The sequence below is a fragment of the Anolis carolinensis genome, chromosome 6 (genome assembly GCF_035594765.1).
Source record: "Anolis carolinensis isolate JA03-04 chromosome 6, rAnoCar3.1.pri, whole genome shotgun sequence".
Lineage (NCBI taxonomy): Eukaryota > Metazoa > Chordata > Lepidosauria > Squamata > Dactyloidae > Anolis > Anolis carolinensis.
In genome coordinates, this window is record NC_085846.1 from 27,269,986 (window position 1) to 27,291,942 (window position 21,957).

At 40.3% G+C, this 21,957-nt stretch overlaps 1 protein-coding gene across 3 annotated transcripts in view; it reads left to right on the top strand.

Moving 5' to 3' along the window:
- Nucleotides 1-17,947, top strand: part of skap1 (src kinase associated phosphoprotein 1) — a 362,424-nt gene extending 344,477 nt beyond the window's left edge. For 2 of the 3 annotated variants that reach the window (XM_008113483.3, XM_062957013.1), the window contains 2 exons: nt 2,409-2,520; nt 13,390-13,479. In XM_008113483.3, the coding sequence (XP_008111690.1) occupies nt 2,409-2,519 (111 nt within the window). In that variant the 3' untranslated portion in view covers nt 2,520; nt 13,390-13,479. Of the gene's footprint in view, nt 1-2,408; nt 2,521-13,389; nt 13,499-16,939 lie in introns of those variants that run through there. The other variant, XM_003222615.4, reaches the window with a different exon arrangement.
- Nucleotides 17,948-21,957: the final 4,010 nt, after the last annotated feature.

The following is a 21,957-nucleotide window of genomic DNA, read 5'->3' on the forward strand; positions in this document are numbered from 1 at the left end:
GTTGTGCAAACTCAGGGCCATAGCTTAATTGATTGAATCTATCCACCTGTGATGCAATATTCCTCTTTTGCTACTGCCTTCTGCCTTAGCAAGCATTATTCTCTTTTCTAATAAGTTATTTCTTATATGCCCAAAGCATGAGAATTTCACCTTCTAACTAATAGAAATCAATAGGCTGCACAACTGGAAACAGAAGATGAAGAAGCTGTATTACCTGCAAAAACAAGATCGCAACCAGATTATGGCACAGACCATGAACAACTAATATAAAAAGTAGAATAAAACTAAAGATGAACACTAAAGTTAAAAAAACTAAAGAAGAACATCTTCCAAAAGCAGTATTTTTTTTTCTAAAGAAGGCACATCATCTTGTGATATGACAAAATGTAAATAGCCTCAGTTTACTTATGTTGCCTTCTAGGGAGAAATCAGACTTGATTTACTCTAGGATCCATTTATATGTCTTTTGAGCATTCCACAAATCTCTATAGAACTCTCCTCCAGCATCCTATTTCAGATGAGTTTATTTTATTCTCATAATCTTTCTTTACTGTTCAACTTTCATATCCTTACCAAGAAATGGTAAATATTATGGTATGAACAGTCCTAATCTAATATTCAGTGATATGTATACACACACACACACATATACATTCAATTGAGGATTTTATCTAGCTACCATTCTAAGTCCTAGTCTTCTTCTGATCCTTTTGGCTACAGTCTCCATTTTGATTTTTGACTGTGACAACTCCTAGAAAGTCTCTGACTATTTCTGAATCATCTGTGACCATTATGTTTATTGAGGAAATAGCCTGGTCCTAAATCCAACTTTATCATTGGAGTCACAAGTGTGCTCCATGGCTTAGAGTGGAATGAATCAGTTCTGTCTGGTCAGCAGCTATGACTTTTCTAGGTCAAAGATACACCTAACCACAATATCTCAGACACAGATGGCCTCCTATAATATAGTATGGGGGATACCCTTGAAGATAACTCAGACACTACCACTGGTACAGGAGCCCCTGGTGGTGTAATGGGTTAAACCCTTGTGCTGGCAGAACTGCAGACCGAAAGGTCAGCAGTTTGAATCCAGGGAGTGGGGTGAGCTCCCGTCAGCTCTAGCTCACATGCGGGGGGACATGAGAGAAACTTCTCACAGATGGTGAAACATAAAACATCAGGGCGTCCCCTGGGCAACATCCTTGCAGATGGCCACTTCTCTCACACCAGAAGTGACTTGCAGTTTCTCAAGTCACTCCTGACACAAAAAAATACACTGGTACAAAGCGCTGTCTGGAGTACCTTTTAGATACCATGTAACAACAGTCCAAAAGTAACAGCAGTGGTTGACAGTACATTTCAGGTCCAAATTCAAGAAGTTTGTGGTAACATGCAAAGCCCTAAACAACTTGGGATGTCATTTCTTGAAAGAGAACATCTCTCTTAAGTACTGAGATCACAGCATTGCTGACTTAAATTACCATTTGCTTTCGGTATGTCTAATTACATACCGAAAGGTCCCAGGTTCAAACTCCGGGAGCGGCGTGAGCGGCCGCTGTTAGCTCCAGCTCCTGCCAACCTAGCAGTTCGAAAACATGCCAATGTGAGTAGATCAATAGGTACCGCTCCGGCGGGAAAGTAACAGCGCTCCATGCAGTCACGCCGACCACATGACCTTGGAGGTGTCTATGGACAACGCCGGCTCTTCGGCTTAGAAATGGAGATGAGCACCAACACCCAGAGTCAGACATGACTGGACTTAACGTCAGGGGAAACCTTTACCTTTAATTACATTATGATCAAGTCTGGTGCCGACTCTCAGGGCCAAGTATTTAAAAAGTTAGTCTTTAGATTTGTGGGTTTCTAATGATAGATTGTGACTTTCTGTGTGGCAATGTAAGGCTGCCACCTGAAGAGGCAGATTGTAAACAGTTGAAGAAGTCAGTTCTATCTAATAGAACCTACTGAGGATTTCCTGAGTGGAAACTCCACTAAAATGACTCGAAACTGCACAAAACACAAGAGAGTATTCCTAGGAGACTTGGAGATATCTGGCACTTTTTAAGAAATTAGCCACCACATTCAAGTTTCTTCATTTCTTGTGTGAAGCCTTACATTTTATTTCAGAAATGGTTTTTGGCTCAGTGCCAGTTTTTGAGGGGTTGTGTGTGTGTGTGTGTGTCAGGAGCGACTTGAGAAACTAGTTTTTGAGGTAAACAGATGTTTGTGGCGGCCCAATATAACACCCTCCGATGTCAAGCGACCTTCCAATAATGTGTGACACAGCTCAGGTATGAATTAAAGGCCTCCATTTTACTAACAATAATGTATGACACTCTGGCGCTAATAATGGGGCCAAGCAATCATATACCGATAAGCCTGTGATTGATTTTGGCTTTTCTCCTCAGGCATCCATCATCCCGCCATTGATCTTCTGTGAGCGACTGGGGCTGATTAACTGCATTGCCAAAGTAGGATCGGGGTTGTTTATGAGGCGCTTGGACTGTAACAAGAGCTAAGGTGGGGATGAGGAGTAAATATTGCTAGCTCAGCATTGGGAAGAGTGGGTATGGGGCCATTCTGTTTTCCAGAACAGGTAACATCTCACTACACTTGCAGTCTCCAACCTGGATTTACCTGGATAGTAGGTTATGTCTGCACAAAGCACTTTTTAAAAAAGTATCTGTAGGAGAAGTGCTAGGTAAAGTGGATTGATCTACTCACATTGGCATGTTTTCGAACTGCTAGGTTGGCAGGAAGGAGAAGTGCTACTTTCCCTTAATATTGCTGGTGTTGCAGCTACATTTTACAGGTAAATAAGAGAGATAGTAGCAGATCCCTCAAGTAGTTAATTAATGAACTAGGTAGAAGTTGAACAATTCACCAGGAAGACATGGGGCTGGTTTTACTACATACAAGGAAAGAGGAAGGAGAAAACTCAAAACAGAGCCCATGTTCTTGCCAGCAATTTTTGTAGCTCTCATAACATGTAGCATTACCTTTAGGAACCACAGGATATCCACTCTGTACATCTGGGACTAGAAGAAGGAATTGCTTTGAGTGGGTCTATTTCAGGCATTTCCTGCTTCTGAAAATCATCTCTTTCTCTTGCTTGATGGACTATATTGTGAAGTTTGTTCACGCTTCCTACCTCAAGTGAGTCTTATCTATAGCCATGTTGCAGTTTCCCTTTCCTCTTGTCAATTTCATTGAAAATTCCATAAATCATTGTATTTCTTTGTGGTCAGCATTGTGGTCAGCTGATGCACGGTTTTAAGTTAAGTTTAGCAAGCACTATGCCCCGAATCCCAAGGCAGCCATCACTGGGAAAACAATAGATCTGCCATTTTTGTAAGGAAATGTAAGTGTTAGGAAAATTTTCTTGAAATTCAACACACATCCCACAACACACACGTATACATAAGCAGCTGACATCCTGTTGGTGACATACGCAGAAGTTGTTCTACCCACATGGAGTGAACAATGGGCATTATGCAACAGTTGTATTTCACAGACAGTGGCAGAAGTGCAGTTTCATATGTAATAATGCACATGAAGATGCAAAAAGGATATGTCTTCCAATGCAAATACACAACAGGAGTTCTTCATGGACTATGTTGTGCACTATTGCATAATGCTAGCATAGCACATCTCTACTTGCAGATATTGACGCTGAAAGGGACAGTCTTGTTGCAAATATTTACTCTTAATTTAAAAGTTAGAGCCAGTTCTCTCTCTCTCTCTCTCCCCCCCCCCCCCAGTCTTTTCTCTGTGCCATGGAAATACAGCACATGTGAAGAGAAACACTTAGAGATAGTACAAGAGAAAAGAAGAACTACTTAATAAGAGATATTCAATAATGGAATAGAAAGTAGTAGACTCTCCCTCATTAGTTCCTCTACATAGCTGAGTTTAAAAGATCACATCTCAGGGATGCTTTAACTATGGATTCCTGCATTTTAGCTGTAGATTCCAGTTTTCAGCTGAACCCAATGGTCCCAGCTCTATTATTCACGTAATTTCAATGTGTTTCATTTGCTCTGAAAAGACTGCTATGTACACTAGGACTATACCTGTGGTGAGAATAAATTAAATAACACCCTTTTCACATGAAACATTGTCATAAAAACTTTCCTGTGCCTCTGTATATAGGCTAAGTATCTAAACTATTAGTTATCACCCGGTCTTAATATGCACTGGCTCAATAGTAGAATGTATTCTGTGTATGCAGAAGACCTAAGGCACTCGTATTTCCAGTATAAAGAACATCAGATTACTGAACAGAAAACATGAGTGGACAGACAAATTTTGCTGCCTGAGATGAAGGACAAAGATGCCCTATCCCTTCCATTCTGTGTACAGAAATGTGGAGATGCATATTCTCTAAGTGTCCCTGTTTGGAGGAACAGTTTCAATTTTTCCTCTGTTATCCCATTTTATCAACCACTTTTAAAATGCCCAGATTTCTCTTTTCTTCTCCCATGTTTTCCTTTGGTCCCATTTTTTTTTTCAATTGCTGCAAATTTAGTTCAAATTTAAGTGTAAAATTAGTTTGCACTCACTGAGTTCAGCAGAAGGAAGAGGAGAGGAGGAGGTGGTGTTTAGCTCTTCCAATAGGCTCATGTTGTTGTTGTTTTCAGACTTTCCTAAAGTCAATATCTAAATTGCAGGATATGTCACTTAAAATAATAACTTGTCATTATTCTTCCTCTTTAATAACTTTTGCCCCCTCCCCAATTTCTGCTACCTGAGGCAATTGGTTCATTCGGCCAAATGGCCAGACTGGCCTAAAATGGACTGATTTTTGCAGAAGAGCTACTGCACACAGTATTGGACTAAATAAACCAATTCTGTATATAGAATGTTCATGATGTTACTACAGGTTGTGTAGTAACCATAATCAAAAGTTGCATCTGAACTCCTAGAAAAGCTCCCAGGTCAGTAAGGAGTAGGGTATCCTATTAGCTCTGAACCCTGGTGCCTGCGTTTGTATGTTAAGTACAGCCTGCAGCCCTAAGATGTTTCTATCCTGCCTGTTAAAGGCATCTCTGTGGTCATCTGGGTAGTTGCTGAGTTGTCATGCAGAACGCTCCACAAATGGGGAAACAGTGGGGATGGGGGCAGACGGAAATTAAAAGCAAGCAGCTCTGTAGCAGGGGTCTTCATTCTCGTTTCGGGCTTATGAGGGATGCCTGCTGTTTCCTCCCCATCTTACTCCCCCTCTGCTCCCTGCTGCTCCTTGCTTGCTTAGGCATTTTCTCATAGCATGGTAGACACTGAGAAAGGAGGTAGGCAAAAGATGTTGTGACGCTGTTGAAAAGCAGTTAACACGGCCACAGGGAAGCCCATGAGGAGGCTGAGAGCAGTCAGACAATTTTTCCCAGGTTGCTTGTCAGCATCCTTTTTTAAGTTTATACACTATGCATCCTTTCTCATGGCTTTAGATGTCATTTTCCCCATTTACTAGGGGGCATCGACTCCATACATTGTTTTCTGTCAGTGTGATCTCTTTATAGAACACACACACACACACACACACACACACACACACACACAGATTGTGAGCCATACAGCTGTTGGAGATTTGCTGCTGACATGAAATTTAGGAGCTGAAGGGCAAGGATACTTTTACTTCTGATTTCCTTTGTGTGTTTTTAGATTTTGAAAAATCAGGGTGGGTGTCATTCACTGAATTGGGCTTATGATTTGTTGTTGAGATAATATTGCTCATAGTCAATTTTCTTAGTTATGCTCAAATCTCTGGGCCTAAAACAACATTTCTCCCTATTTTGTTAAAATGCATCTCCATCTTATCAAGTTACATATATTTAATGCAACCATTTTTGTCACACACACCCCTCATGTGCTATGCACATGTGCCATGTACATATGCACATGTTGGTACATACACACACATAGAAGTCATTTGTACTAAGATTTAGAGATAAGTCCCAGAAGGCCCTAATTTTTAGCCAGGATACCCCTTCATTGACTGACTCCTTCAAGAAAAGGGGCCTGGGGACAAATTCGTTGTACCTCTTCCTAAGCTCACTGCCCTTAAGAAATCTGAATTCTCTGCTAATGCTCAGCAATGTTTCCATGCTCCTGTAGTGGAATATAGTGAAATCAGACACTGGAAAGACTACTCTTTCTTAAAAGGAAGAAAAGAGGGAATGAAGGGGGAATCCAATAGGTTCTAGATGCTTTCAGAACATCCAGGAGTGATTTGAGGCACAGGTTTTGTTCAGTTTCCATAGGTAGCTTTCCTTTAAAAGAAAAAAAATTCTTCCCTTTTGCTCTGAGTAACACAGTTGTCAGAATATAGCCACTGTTTCCCATAGTGCCATTCCATGACACTGTGGAAAATTTAAATGGTGCCTAAAGCAGAGCTTGGAAATGTTAACATTTCTGCAGCTCCAGAGAGCTGTTTTCCACATTTTTGACCAGGATTTCAGCCTCCTGTAATTCTTACAGGCTTACAGGGATCTCTCCCCACCCCCAAAACAGGAAGTGATTATTCCTGGGATGCAGCAAAAACTGACAGGAACTGACAGGAGATCAGGGTTCTACTCCCTACCAAGCCATAAAATTCACTGGATGACACTGAGCCATTCACATTCTCTCACATCCTGGTGTAACTCAAGGGATTGAAGCAAAGGTAAAACACAGGGGAAGACAGTTATGAATGTAACCCAGAGCTCATTAGAGGGCAGACAGGTTGTAAGAGTAACAAATAAATTAATATTATAAATTTATAAATCTCAAAGGGGACCAAGAGCATGGACCCATATACTGAGTCTGGCATAAGTAGCATCCTTTGAATTGAGCTGTTGATGCCAGAAGGTCTACCTAATCCAGGCCCATAACTAGAAAATAAAATTTGGGGGAGGCAGGGTTAAAACAAGATTAGGTCTTCATGAAGATTAGGTCCATAACACAAGATAATTTAAATTCTAGAACTCATCCTATTTTTATATAGACCTAATTAAATCAAAATTTCTTTTTAAAAAACCCTAAAGATGATTCTTAATTGGTAATTTAGTCGTTACAAAAGAAAACCACACTTGAAAACTGTGTCAATACATTTTGACAGAAATCAAGTAAACTTCGATGCACACTCAAGCATGTATGTCCAGTCAGTCTTTGTGCTTATGTATGTTTTCAAACATTTAAGAGTTGAAAATGGCTTTCATTTGTAGCTGTTGACACTGGCAATGTTGCAGAAATCTGAAAAAGTTTCTTAACATTAAAAAAAATCTTTCTATCACAGACAAGATATGCTTTCAGTGCATTTTATGTTTTTTCTGCAGGTGTAATCTTTTTCCATTTTCTGCACCACAGGTCAAACTCTTCCATCAATGTGTCATTCATTGTAAAGTTCTGTACACATGTTCAAGTTGGATTTTAAATGGCCACAATTAATAGGGAGGAAGACTTCCAGTGTCTGAACTAGTTCTCTGTGCTTTGTAAACCTTTCTTTAAGCTGACTGCAGAAAAAGTCCAGAAATGGGATGTACACATTTAGCCTATTGTGTTGGTGAAGTTGTCTGGATGTTGCTTTTACAAGTCTGCCTTGAACAAATTCAAGGAATCCTAACTTCTCCACCCATAGAATCCACCACTGATCTTGTGGTGTCAAATATCTCCAAAATTATCTCACAGATACTGTGTGCATCCCCCTGGCTTTTTGAAAGAAACTGTCAACATGTTGCAGACTACAGAAAATGTCCATATCTACTCTTTGTAATGTTTTGCTAAGCTGAAGGGGTGATGACAGAAGCTTTCTTAGGATGTGTATGTTTGGCATTCAGAACAGCTAAAAGAGGGTGTCCAGTTTGGGAAGAAAATCTCACTGTTGTATAGAGGACTCTTTTTTAGTTCTTCTGGTGTTTTCACCACCACACTGTACAGTTCAACAAAATGTAAAACTTTGTGAAATCCAATGGGTTTCACAAAGCGGCAACAGGTTGTTTACTATTGATTCAGGGAAACAGTCTTTTATATTTTACTTCAACAGTTCCAGTCTGATGGTTGATGCTCTGAAGAAATTGCACACAGATGATATAGTTCCTTGGCAGTTTCTGACAAGTGGAATGCTACAAGTCTTTGCTAACATATCTCCCCCTATGAGCTGTCCCGCAGATTGAAATCTGTGAGTGAGACCCTGCTCTCGGTCCCGCCACCATCACAGGTGCGGTTGGCGGGGACGAGAGACAGGGCTTTTTCGGTGGCTCCACGGCTGTGGAACTCATTGCCAAGGGAAATTAGGGAAACTCCCTCACTCATGTCTTTTAGGAAGCAGCTGAAGACCTGGTTGTGGGCCCAAGCTTTTGGACCATTCTAGGATATGGTTGCTATGACCTGATGTATTTGTTGGATTAATATGAAGTTGAACACAGACTGGCTCTGACTTTTAGCTCAATTCTACTGGCCCTGTTGTAACAGTCACACAATGTTTTACTGTTTTAATTGGGTATGATATTGGTTTTTAAGTGTGTTTTACGATTGTTGGTTTTTACTATAATATAATTTTGTATTATATGTGGCATTTAATTTTGCCATTGTATAAGACTGCTCTGGGTCCCCCTGGGGGAGAAGAGCGGTATATAAAATAAATAAATAAACAAATAAACAAATAAAAGCTAGATTTAGTGAGGGAGCACTGCAGTGGATAATTCTGTGATATCATTCCTGTGCACCACTAATATGACCACTTATATTAGCAGCTCTATCATAACTTTGTCTACACAAGTATTGCAAGTTCAGCCCAATTTTTCCAGTGTTTTCAAAATAATGTCTGCAAGTCTTCCACCTGTCATATCATTTATCTTCACAAATACTTTAAAATCTTCTCTTATTCCTTATTCAATATCAACGTACCTTACTGAGACCAATAACTGTTCTGAGCTACTCATATCCAAAGATTCATCTGCCAAAACAGAGAAACACTGTAATGCATTGCGGCTTTCAACCCTTTTTTACTATTTGTCTATTTACTATTTTTACGACTTTTTTACTTTTGTCACCACAAATGTTTATTAGTTCATTCTATATTTGAGGACTAATATACTGCAGTCTTGAGATAACTATTATATCTAAAAATCAAGATCTATGACCAACATATATCATTACATTTTTAGAAACTACATAAAATAACTTTAATCTGATACCCAATTATTAAAAAATACTTGAAAGTTTAGGAGAAATTAATGTATAAACTTTTAAAGCAGGCACAAAATTGTTCTATCATAAATTGTATTTAAACTTAAGTTTTTTAATGGAGTTTAACCTGGGGTGTCTCATTCTGATGTAAGTTTTGGTGAATTACGTTGAAAATGTTGATTAAACATCTGTGCATCAAAACTTGGTCACTTTCACTTTGTCAGCTATTGCTGCTATTGCAATGTAAATTGGCAAAAAGGTAGATAAAGATAGCATGAATAAATTATCAAAATTTAGTTGAGATAGTGCTTGCAGTTCTGGCGGACTCTAATTTTTTGCTTCTCAATAGACTAAGTATGGGATTTGTTTTACCAATTAAAACTCATGAGTAAATCAGATTTTTTTTTTAAAAAAAAACAACCCTAAAATTTGGGGTGGGGGTAGGGGTTGAATCCATAACCCACCCACCTAATCTACCCCATTAGTCAGTATTTTCTGGATTGTTGGATGCATACAGGTGGAAGAGATCTCGTGCTCACTGGAGTTTGTCTTAACAGTCTTTGCTGCAGAAGTCATCCTCTCTGTCACCCCCTCCTGCTTCATCCCCAAATCCTCCTCACTAAGCAAAGCACAAATCTCTAGCATCAGCAGCTTATGGAGGGAAGCTGGCAAATTAGCACCTCCAGACGCAAGGCAGAGTTCACCTCGGGCCGGGGCTCTGCCAGTGCAACTTCCTCCATTTTAATAGTTTAATAAAAATTAGCATAATTAACGAACATCTGTATGATCCAGAGCGGTGCAATTTGGCACTTGGAAACGAGAGCTTAAACATTATTGCTGGGAGTTTAATGTTGTTTTAATTCTTTTTGGCACAGCGCAGGGAAATAAAGCGCCCGGCGCCAATGGTTCTCGGCTTGGGCTCATTTGCATTCCTTTCCTCCTTTTTTTGATTATGAGCAATCGCCAGTTTCCCAGCAATCCATCAAACCTGAAATTGTTTTAAAATACCTCACCGTACGCAGGCCAAAGCAATGCCGCAAAGGTAGTTTGTGCCTCCATCTTGCCTTCTGCATCTACCCCTGTCTGGCATAGTTGCTCCTTTTCTCAGCCCTTATCCCTGAGCCATGGGCTCAGTTCATGCATGCCATGACGTACCTCGCTTGATTGCTTTGTGCTTGATGACTGCAGCAGGATGTTTGGATTGACTCGACTGAAATGCATCGTGCACAAAATGACACCAGGTGACATGAAAGGTGTCTCTCAGACTATGGTGATTAATCTGTTATGGCTCATTCGCCATGGATTTGATGCTGTAGTCAACAAGTGGTGAACATACGTGCATGAAAAACAACGCAGAGTCTTTATGATAAGTGTTGCTGGGACTCAAACCTGTCTGTAAAAACCATATTGGATTCTGCTACTAATTTTGCTGGTAGTCACCCTGGGCTTCTTAATTAGGAATACATCTAAGTAATATCTCCTGGCCCTTACCTTATGAGCCAGCAGCCACATCAGGCAAAGGAGTCTGTTCAACTTCCAATCAGGCACCACAGGAGAATGACATTTCCTCCAATCTCCCACCAGCGAATGAGGCAACAACGAGAATTTTTTATTCTTCTTTTGATTGTCAAGTCTCACTCACTGACATGAGGGAGTGGAAATGTTATCTTCCTTTTGCCCCAACCGAAAGCTGAACAGAACATATTTGCCTGATTTGGCTGCTAGCTCTTATGGTGGGCTGGGATGACACTTACATAGTTTTACAGTGAGGCCATATAATCTTATGAAATACAAAGCAGTTACATATCTGTAATGCTGCACTATTAATCTGTAACTGAATACTAAATGCCAACCCCTGTGTGGAACTTTCTTGCAAGAAAAGGAACCTGAACATGCTCAGAGGATTTCTGAGAGATAGATAGATAGATAGATAGATAAATAAATAGATAGATAGATATATACACACACACATACATACATACATACATACACACACACACACACACACACACACACACACACACACACACACATATATATTCACATGACCCTGCAGTTGCCCAAGAAACAAAGTATAGAACAGTCTCATCTTGCTCACAGGCCTAAAGCGTTGTTGTTGTTGTTGTTGTTGTTGTTGTTGTTGTTGTTGTTGTTGTTGTTGTTGTTGCTGCTGCTGCTGCTGCTGCTGATGTTGGAATGCATTCCTCTAACCAGTAAGGGGAGGCCACAGGTATCATGTTGAGAGCTGACAGTAGTGTGCCCACACAAAATCAGATAAAATTCCTCCAGTTCTTCTCTGTATTTTATCAAAAGCCTTTTGTTTAAGGAAGAGTTTATGGCATTAGCCGTGTTAAGCAGTGACACTTTCTTGAATTACACCACCTCAGGCTACAACCGGATGAATGCACATTTTCATACTCCTTCATAGAATATCCTCAACCACCACCATGCATACCCTAAACAGAGAAAAATAGCAGTGACATGACATTTTCTGTGCTCAAAGCACAGAAAAAGTACACGAGGCAGTTAAAATGAGGACATTACTCCCCAAGAATCCCCCCCAAAATCAATTTTGCTTCTTTTCCCAAATTTCTAGCAGCGAGGAGAGTCATATTTGTTGTTTTCACATTCCCTTGGCAAATTTTCTACCCCACCCCACGCCTTCAAAAATATATACTTAGCTTTGATTTCTAAATAGCCAACTGAAGTTTTAGGATATTGTGATGTTTGGGACCTGAAGGAAGATTTTCTCGGGGGGGGGGGGGGTCAGAATTCCTAATTGGGGAGGTAAGGTCTTCTTTCCTCCTAGTAGCTATTCTCCAACTTCAGGAATTTGTATTTATGATGGAATATTTTACCCCGGTGGTGAAATGCATTAAAGCACTGAGCTGCAGACCGAAAGGTTCCAGGTTCAAACTCCGGGAGTGGCGTGAGCGGCTGCTGTTAGCTCCAGCTCCTGCCAACCTAGCAGTTCGAAAACATGCCAATGTGAGTAAATCAATAGGTACCACTCCGGCGGGAAGGTAACGGCGCTCCATGCAGTCATCCTGGCCACATGACCTTGGAGGTGTCTACAGATAACGCCGGCTCTTCAGCTTAGAAATGAAGATGAGCACCAACCCCCAGAGTCAGACATGACTGGACTTAATGTCAGGGGAAAACCTTACCTATTTGGCTTATAATGAATCCAGCAGGTGCTTTACTATCTACTGTGAAATTAGCTCATACACTTTTAAGCTGTTAATTGACATTAGCAGAAATCTCTTTCTAGTAGTAGTTCTCTCTCCTTCATCCTGTTTTGAAAAATCTAAAATCTAGGAGAATGACAGTATTTGTATACTCTGCAGCTTTAAAGAAACACCTTTAACTGCCTCTATGATCAGAAATGAGATCAGCAGTAAGACCAGCACCTAAGGAGTGGGATCATATGAAATAAAATAAAAAGACACCAAAATACAATGCCCTCTTCCAACCCTCTACCTAAGGCAGTACTAGGACAAGTGGATAAGACTTTTCTGCATCAAATCCTTTTCAAATCGCCCTCCTATTCTAGATGAAAAGAGATTTGCACAGCTTTGCTCTTAGTAATACCCTCTCAGATAGAAAGGAAGAGGCCTCATGTCCTGCAGACGTCCTTGCCTACAGGGTGGACGACAACCCTTTAGATGTACTAACTGCAATTTCATTATTTCTTAGCATTGGCTGAGATTACAGTTGATGAATTTTCAGCCCAATAATACATGGAGAATTACTTGGTGCTCAAGTGTGCACTGTATTTAGGGATATGCATCTATTTTGCTTCATCCTGTTTGCATACAGAGAGCATAAAGAGGGATTGTATGTATAAAGTAGCCAATTCACAATAACCCAACAGCCAGTAAGTAGTTAATAGTGACTAATAATCCACTATGCTTAGCATTTATATAACACTCCATGTGTATTGTCTCAATAATCCTTATAACACTATAAAGTTGGTACATTATTATTGTCCTCATATTTCAAATGGTAGTAATACAGTTTAAAAATTCTATGGTGTGCTAATAACCTGAGAGTACATAAAAATACTTCAAATATTGCTACTCCTCTTAAAGAGACCAGGTGGATTGTCTGTGGCAAAAAGAAAAAAAACTTGTTTTATGCCAGAGGCAAGGTTTTAACCAGCTGCAAATCACAGCACCCTGACTTCCTCAGTCCTTTAGCTCAATGTTGACCTTGTTTGACTTCCAGGTATACAACATGTATGGCTGGTGGGTTGGCTTGCTGAACAGCACAGTGGGGATTGTCCCGAAAGACTATCTCATGCCAGCCTTCGATGTGGAAGACAGATGAACAACAGGTAAAAAAGAGTTTAGTTTATGTCGCGGTTGAAGAGGGAGAAGGGGGAAAGGGCAGTTTTGACAATTGGGGCCTTCTCTCCATTACACATTTCTGCCTTGTATTCCATGCTGTGGCAGAATTCTCATTCATTTCAGTGGTGGATGTCTGCTGCTTAGTCTCCTGGCGAGCTGGATCCCATGGCTTTAAATGATTCTGTCCTTCAGAGCCAATCTACAACTTACATTCAGTGTGTAGCGTTAGTGCATTTTAAGTAGCAGCCAACACCATCTACCCATCCATCTGAATTAGAAACTCAGCATAGCTGGAGGCAGAGTTTAATCCTTTCCCTTGTAATGCAACCCTGAAAATGTTTCTCCCCTACAGTGGCTGTTGGTCACTGAGAGCAAATTAGATGTGATTGCTGCCCATAGCAAAATGCTCTTCAGTTCACCCTGTGGCCTATTCTATATTGTACCACCAGTCGGGTAAATGTTATTCCGTTTTGAGATATTTATTTATTTATTTACAGTATTTATATTCCGCCCTTCTCACCCCGTAGGGGACTCAGGGCGGATCACATTATAACACACATAGGGCAAACATTCAATGCCCATAAACACATCAAACAGAGACTGAGAGACACATGCAGAGGCAAGTTAACCTTCTTCTGAGGGGATGTTCGATTCTGGCCACAGGGGGGAGCAGCTGCTTCATCATCCACACTGACGGCACTTCCTCATTCCAGGTCGTAAATTAGTTAATCTTGCCTCCCCACTTTATAAGTGGTACCTTATCTCCTACTTGATAGATGCAACTATCTTTCGGGTTGCTAGGTCAGCAACGAGCAGGGGCTATTTTTAATTTTTTAATTGACGGGTGCTCACCCCGCCACGGGCTGGCCTCGAACTCATGACCTCATGGTCAGAGTGATTTAAGGCAGCTGCTCAACAGCTGCGCCACAGCCCGGTATATATACACATACACACACACACATACACAAATGCAAGTACATATTTATCATAACATCTCCCTATGCAGTCCCAAATGGTATCTGGAACCAATTGGCAGAGATGACTGCTTCACTTTTGTCATACTAAGATAATATGGAGATACATAGTAGAGCATTCAGCCTTCCTAGAGGACCTTTTCCCTCTGCACTCCGAAGTGAATGCCACAAACAGCACTCCCTTACCAAAACCATTCCTGCTTCATCAGCTAGAGAGTACCTAAGAAATGCCTTAGAGCACTGGTTCTCAACCAGTTTTCCAGCTGTTAGGATTTCTGGGTGTTGAAGGCCAAAACATCTGGGGACCCACAGGTTGAGAACCACTGCTTTAGAGGGTACCTTAAAAGGTACTTTAGAGATAACTGAACAAGCAGTGACAGCCATTCAAACACTTACGCTGACATCCTATTAGAGATATTCATACACATAATTTTCGTTATGTCTGCATTTGGGCACTTCAGAAGTCTGTATTCCCTTTCTCCATCTGCAATGCCCAAAGCAACTCTCCCAACTTACTGTATGGCCTCTGAAACCCCCCTGCACAATTTTTCTTTGTCTCATGAGGAATGGGGAGCATCAGAGAAACATCTGGCTATGTCGTCATTGTCAGGCACAAAATAATTATCTCAATGCTGAGACCTGCAGAGGACACCAGCAGATATCAGGACTGATTTAATCATCATGTATCTGGCAGCATACAGAAACCTAGAGCTCTGCCCTTAATCCATCTGTGTTCTACTTTTGTAACTGGAAGTCCTGGCAATGACAACAATTTATGGGACTGAGTCCTGGGGAAATGTGAATCAAGCTGAAGCTGGTGTACTCCCTACCTTTAATGTTCCCTATTCATAGAGAAGTAAGACCAGCCTCTGAAGTATTTGCACACAGTTTGTTTTGTTGAAAGGGCCTGGCAAGCTATGTCTTGTACTGCTTTTCTGCCAGTAATCTAGATTTAAACCTGGAGGAATATTGTCTCTGGCTCCATCTTCTGGCTTCTCCTTGCTGCTGGAGTGGGTCAGGAAGTTCCCGCATTTGCAGAAAGCATCCAGATTCACAGAGGTTAATTTCTGAGGCATCAATAGAATATAATTTAATAAGATTATGCAGTGGGGAGGAGGCATGGCACACCTTCGTTCAAATGGGAGATAATGGTGGTGGAAAAACTGGTTGAGCATTGTTTCTAATTAGGAATTATGGTTTGTAAAATATCACCATGGCTCAAAGGAACAACCTGTGACATGCATGTCACAAACAGTACAGGCAGTCAGGTTTTGTGCCACTTCTGTAGGAGGAGAAATGGGCCTTTACTGGCCTGGCAGTAGCACAGAGGCAGATCTGCTCTCCTGCCTATACCCCATGTAAATAGGATTACTCTCAGCATAAGAAAGTGGTACCATGAGGATATTACATGGAATCAGTGTGAACTACAATACTGTTCTGAAATATTTCATCATTTACTTGGGACACTCCTGTTTAGATATGACACATTTTAGCATTTTACCAAAAGAATCAATTTTTGAACCGTTCAGCCAGTCTCTTAATGCAAACTTCCTGCTTATTTCCCAAAAACCAAAGGTGGTGGGTTCAAAGTTTGGGCAGGTGTGCGACTGAGGGAAGTCCTCTGAATTTCCACAATCCCTGGAGAACTGCTTGGCATTCTTTAGGCTGGAGCCTTCTGGTAAATAGTTGTCTGTAATCAACTTTTTGTCTTTAATTGCTAGAGGGAAATTGATTTTTCCCCCATGCAGTTTTAATCCCTGAAGGATTTTCTTCCTGTAACTTGAAATATTCAGATCGGTCCAATTTTATGGTCCAAGAGGGAGGATATGCCTAGCATTACAAGAGTGATTACAGCGAGTTCCTTACCTACACTGCAAACTGAGCTTTTTAAAACTTGTGTTGCAGGCATGCCAACCTTTTAGAGGGGAAGGGAGGAAATGGAAAGAATTGTCCTAGATCTCAAAAATAGAAGGGGACATATCTATACTATGACCAGTCGAAAACACAAAGTAGAGGGATTTTAAATTATCCTGAGCAAGTCCAAAAGTGGAACCACACTGGAAGGACCTTTTCTGGTCAATCTCGTTCAAGACAGATTGATAAACAATTGTATAATTTTGCATGAAAAATCAGATTTTGCTAATGCAGTTGTGAAACAGTTACAGATGTGTAAAACTATTTTGCATGATTGCTTTTTGGTCACAAGTTTGCAGCTTTTGCCACAATCAAATCTTCCTCCCTTCAACCCCTGGTTGAAACATAGTCAAATGACATTTCCATCAGTTACTTAATTAAACGTATGGAATGGAGTAGCTGATACAGAATTCTGGTCTCTATTAGTTATTATCTATTAGTTATTGGTTATGTTATCCATTAGTTGAAATCTATTAGATATTATGTTTTCCTCTGTTTTTCCCAAATATATATTTACATTTTTTTTGCATTCATTCCTAGGATAATGGGTATTTCATCTCTTCACATAACTTTGCTTTGATGATGCCAACGAAAACATATCCCAGCACTCTCTTTGCTATTTCTAAGGGGAGAAAATGCACCAGCAAATGTTCCTTCAGAATTTCCTTTTCCTTTTCCTTTTTTTAAATGAGGGCACTCAAGAGAAAGGATGTTTTGAAATGATTAAGTGGTTTTTCACAATGTTTTTTTTCTGGCATTCTCTTATTGGAACATTTTGTTGTATCAAATATATTTTGTCTATTCTTTAATCAAGTTATCAGATGCTGTTATTTTAATCCAAAACTATAACATGCAGTACAGAATATTATTATTAGAATACACTATTCTTCTATATGAAAATAATGATGGATACTGTTGTCTGAAAGATAAGCATGACTAAAGGTTAAAAGACAATCAAGTGAGAAAATATTTGGGGGGGGGGGGTTGTAATAATGGATCAACTTCCCACCTCACCTAAAAAGCTTTAAAAATAGAGCCACTAACATCCCTACCCTTCATCCCAATTTAATTTTGGTAATGCCTAGTAGGTCTCCAGGCTAGACAAATTAATGCTCTTTTGTTGTTGTTTTTATTCTTATGATTGTACCCTAACATTCCATAAAACATACCCAAGGTGGCTAACAGTAGTAAACACCACACATAAAGTAGTACGGTAAACAATATTGAACCATCTAAAAGTGTATGTAAAAGAACAACCAGAGCAGCCTGTTTCTTTACTGTGACATCAGAATTGCTCTGCTCATTGTTAAACTGATACATTTGGAGGTGCCAAGCAGCACCATTCAGTAAATACTGACTCAAATGAGTCCTGGTCCAGATTCAACCCTGTCCCTAATGTTACATTTTGGATAAATAAATAGTTATGTGTCTCACTGGCAGAAAGCTGTCCTTCTTTCCTAATCTCTGGGATGATACGGGAGGCCGGCCATTTATCAGCCAAGGTTGTGAATCTAGTTGTATTATTTCTATTAAACATCATTTCCAGGGTGTGACGTCACAGAACTATGAGACTATTTGCCACGCAATAAAGCTCATTATTTTCTCAACACCATATTTCAGGTGTAGAAGTCATTAAAGCCACAAGATGGCAGTAGCTAACTACTCACCTGGCACATCTAGATTCCCATCTTAACAAAACGCTGGAGCTTTCTCCAACTTCCCTAGAGATAAGAAAGGTTTCCTTCTAAACACATGCTAAATATTGGATTTTTGGGCATTAGTTCTGTTGGTGCACTATATCATCACAGGCAGTAGTGGCAAAAGGGGGCAGGGGAAAGCTGGAGGTGCAGCAGTTGCAAAATCAACTGCTTAGAACTTGCAGGTTTTTCTGCCTTTAGCTTCGTGACCCTAGAACAGTGGTTCTCAACTTGTGGGTCCCCAGATGTTTTGGCCTTTAGCTCCCAGAAATCCCAACAGCTGGTAAACTGACTGGGGTTTCTGGGAGTTGTAGGTCAAAACACCTGGGTACCCACAGGTTGAGAACCACTGCCACAGAAGAAGTATGACTACCGGCTGAACTCCAGCCTAGATTTCCAAGTTCACAAATCCAGCAGACATGCCACACAGATAAGCATAGGTTGCTATACATCTTATACACAACTAAACACTTTTGAAAGTGTCTGTGTGTGTGTGAATGGACAAATTTACAGCCTCATTTTGATTTAACAGTGGCATGACAAAGTTGGGGAAATGGCAGTCTCAAGCTAATGCCATTTTGTCCTTGCTGCCATCGATGAAGGTTTCACTGCTAAGTTTAAAAGCACTATGAATCTATTAGAAAACATGGTACACAAGGAGTGTATATCTTGTTCCCCAACAGATTTTCATTTCCTGGGCACTATGTTCCCCATTAGGAGCCCCGGTGGCGAAGTGTGTTAAAGCACTGAGCTGCTGAACTTGCAGACCTAAAGGTCGCAGGTTCAAATCCCGTGGACTGAGCGCCCGCTGTTAGCTCCAGCTTCTGCCAACCTAGCAGTTCAAAAACATGCCAATGTGAGTAGATCAATAGGTACCGCTCCAGAGGGAAGGTAACGGCGCTCCATGCAGTCATGCCGGCCACATGACCTTGGAGGTGTCTACGGACAATGCTGGCTCTTCGGCTTAGAAATGGAGATGAGCACCAACCCCCAGAGTCAGACATGACTGGACTTAACGTCAGGGGAAGCCTTTACCTTTACCTATGTTCCCCATTGAAAATGCATTTTGGAGGTGGCAGAAGCATGTTGTCTACAAGAATGTGTGCTTATTCGGGTAGGGAGCATAGCCTTTTAACATGGAAATTAGCCCATGCCTTTCATACATTAACAAAATTGGAAGTGTAGGGGAGTCAGAACAGCATCTATAGCTTTCTACCAAGTATTCCATGTGTAGTACGGATGTTACATGGGACACATCCTATTGTCAGGATGATGTAGTGGACACTTAAGACTAAATAGTTAGTGGGTAAGATAGGAATGCCGTTCATCACTGATCACCAGGTGCTCAGGACAAAGGAAGAGGAATGGCTCTCACCATTATATTCAGGTTAATTTCCTATGGACACCAGTCTGATTCCTCTGGAAACAAGAATGCTGAGCTTGGTGGATCTTTGGCCTGATTTAGCAAGGCAACTTACTCTATTATAACCTGGTCTTGAAAGGTGAAACTAAAAAGGAATGGGAGCTCTTCTGGGTGCTAAAATAGATGTACAAGGTAACTCGTGGTTCTATGGATGAAAATATACCCTTTTCAGTTCCTGAAATCTTAGAACTACTTCATAGGACATAGGATCATACATACAATTTCATGGAAGGAATATAATTACATGTACATAGTTACTGTGGCATAATGGTGTAACAAGGTACATTTCAAAAGCCACACAATATTAATGAAGTTACTTCATTAATGTAGCAAGTTAAAGGCCTCTAAGTTGCTTTCAACAATTACTTTTAAAGGTATTTGTAAAGGCATTTTGATAGGAATTTTTCAAGTTTCATATAATTGTATGAAAACTTCATTAAAAGTAACAAGCAATGCAATAAGTTAATAAATTGCTTTTTTCAACATAGTAACAAATAATAGTAATTGATTGCTTCTCCAATGGTAATAAGTAACAAAAATCGACCACATTTTAAAAGTAAATTTCCAAGTTCTGATATCCATATCAGAAACAATGCATGTTTACAGAACTTGCAACAAAATTTTGCGGTATAGAATGGCACTCCATTCCATTATCCCTCTTCTCTTTTCCCACTTTCCCACTATTTTCAACATTTCTTTGCTACTAAGCATGTTTAGTAGCCACAGGCACACATACTAAAAAGACTGAGAACATCAAAACTTTGCAAAATTGGCAGCTGTTCAGGCTTCTCAAAAGTAAACTAGTGAGATTAATTTGGGAGAAAATGTGTTCTGTTTGAAGCCTTGAGATTCTCCAGAAATACACCTCACAGAAATTTTGGAGATGAACCACAGCAACCAAAATCCAAGAACCCACATTGCCAGTACAATAGAAGAATTTCACAGGTAGAACTCCAGTATAGCTCCCCGCTCACCATCTCCAGGTCTCACAGTTTTGCTGTAGTAGCCCCTCTGGGTAATCATTGTGTGGTCAGTAGAGGGCAGGATGTGTGGAGAAACATCTGCCTATACTCTACAGCCAGAAACATACAGCTGACAAATGCTGATGAGATCCACCAGCACCTTGGTGAATGATGTCATAAATCTGATTCTGGCTACAGGACATAACTAGACAGTTTTAGTAAGATAGACATACACTGGACATTAAGAATGGAAGCATGCAGATACCAGAAGTGTGTTGGTAAGTGGAATACATCTTAGCATAAACTTCTAAACTTTACATAAAGACATGAGAAGAGCTTCAGTGGATTACATCAAAGATTTACCATGTCCACCATTTAGTTCTCATAGTGTCCAGCCAGTGTCTCTAGAAAGCTCACAAGCAGGACTTGAAGCCAGTAGCATCTACTTGCATATATCTCTTAGGAACTTGTATGCAGAAACATACTTCCTGCAATACTGGAAGTAAAACTTAACCGTCATGATTAATAGCCATCGAAAAAGCCATATTCGCCTAAAATTTACCTAATCCCCTTGGGGGGGGGGGGGGTTGCAATTTTAAATAAAATTTTCTCAAATGGCAATTGAAAACAGAGGCTAGCTGGTAGTAGTGAACAAGAATTCGTTAACAAATCTGCCTGAGTTATTCTCGATTTCATGAAAGGCTTATGGGTGAGTCACAATAAAAGGTCAATTGTTTCCCATTTCATTATGCACTAAATCCCATTTTTTAGAAGTTTAGTGTTGTTTAATGTTGTTTATGTTTAATGCCTCAGCAGATGCTAAAACTGTGTAATACAAGACTGTTTTTCGGTTATCCTTTGCTCCTCACCATGTTAAAGTTTTGTAAAATAAAGTGTAAATGTTTAACTCTTATCAGAATTCAAAATGATCTTAACAGATTAGAAATGGGCCAAAACTAACAAAATGAAGTTTAACAGGGACAAATGCAAGATACTCCACTTAGGCAGAAAAATGAAATGCAGAGATACAAAATGGGGGACGCCTGGCTCAACAGCAGTAGGTGTGAAAAAGATCTTGGAGTCCTCGTGGACGACAAGTTAACATGAGCCAACAATGTGATGAGGCAGTAAAAAAAGCCAATAGGATTTTGGTCTGTATAAATAGGAGTATAGTGTCTAGATCCAGGGAAGTCATGCTACCCCACTATTCTATCTTGGTCAGACCATCCTGGAATACTGTGTCCAATTCTGGGCACCACAATTAAAGGGAGATGTTGACAAGCTGGAATGTGTCCAGAGAAAGGAACTAAAATGATCAAGGGCAGAGGTCCCCAAACTAAGGCCCGTGGGCTGGATGTGGCCCTCCAAGGTCATTTACCTGGCCCTTGTCCTAAACTTTAGACTTAGGGTTGACCTAAGTCTGAAACAACTTTAAGGCACACAACAACAACAATCCTAATTTTGGACTATTTCATC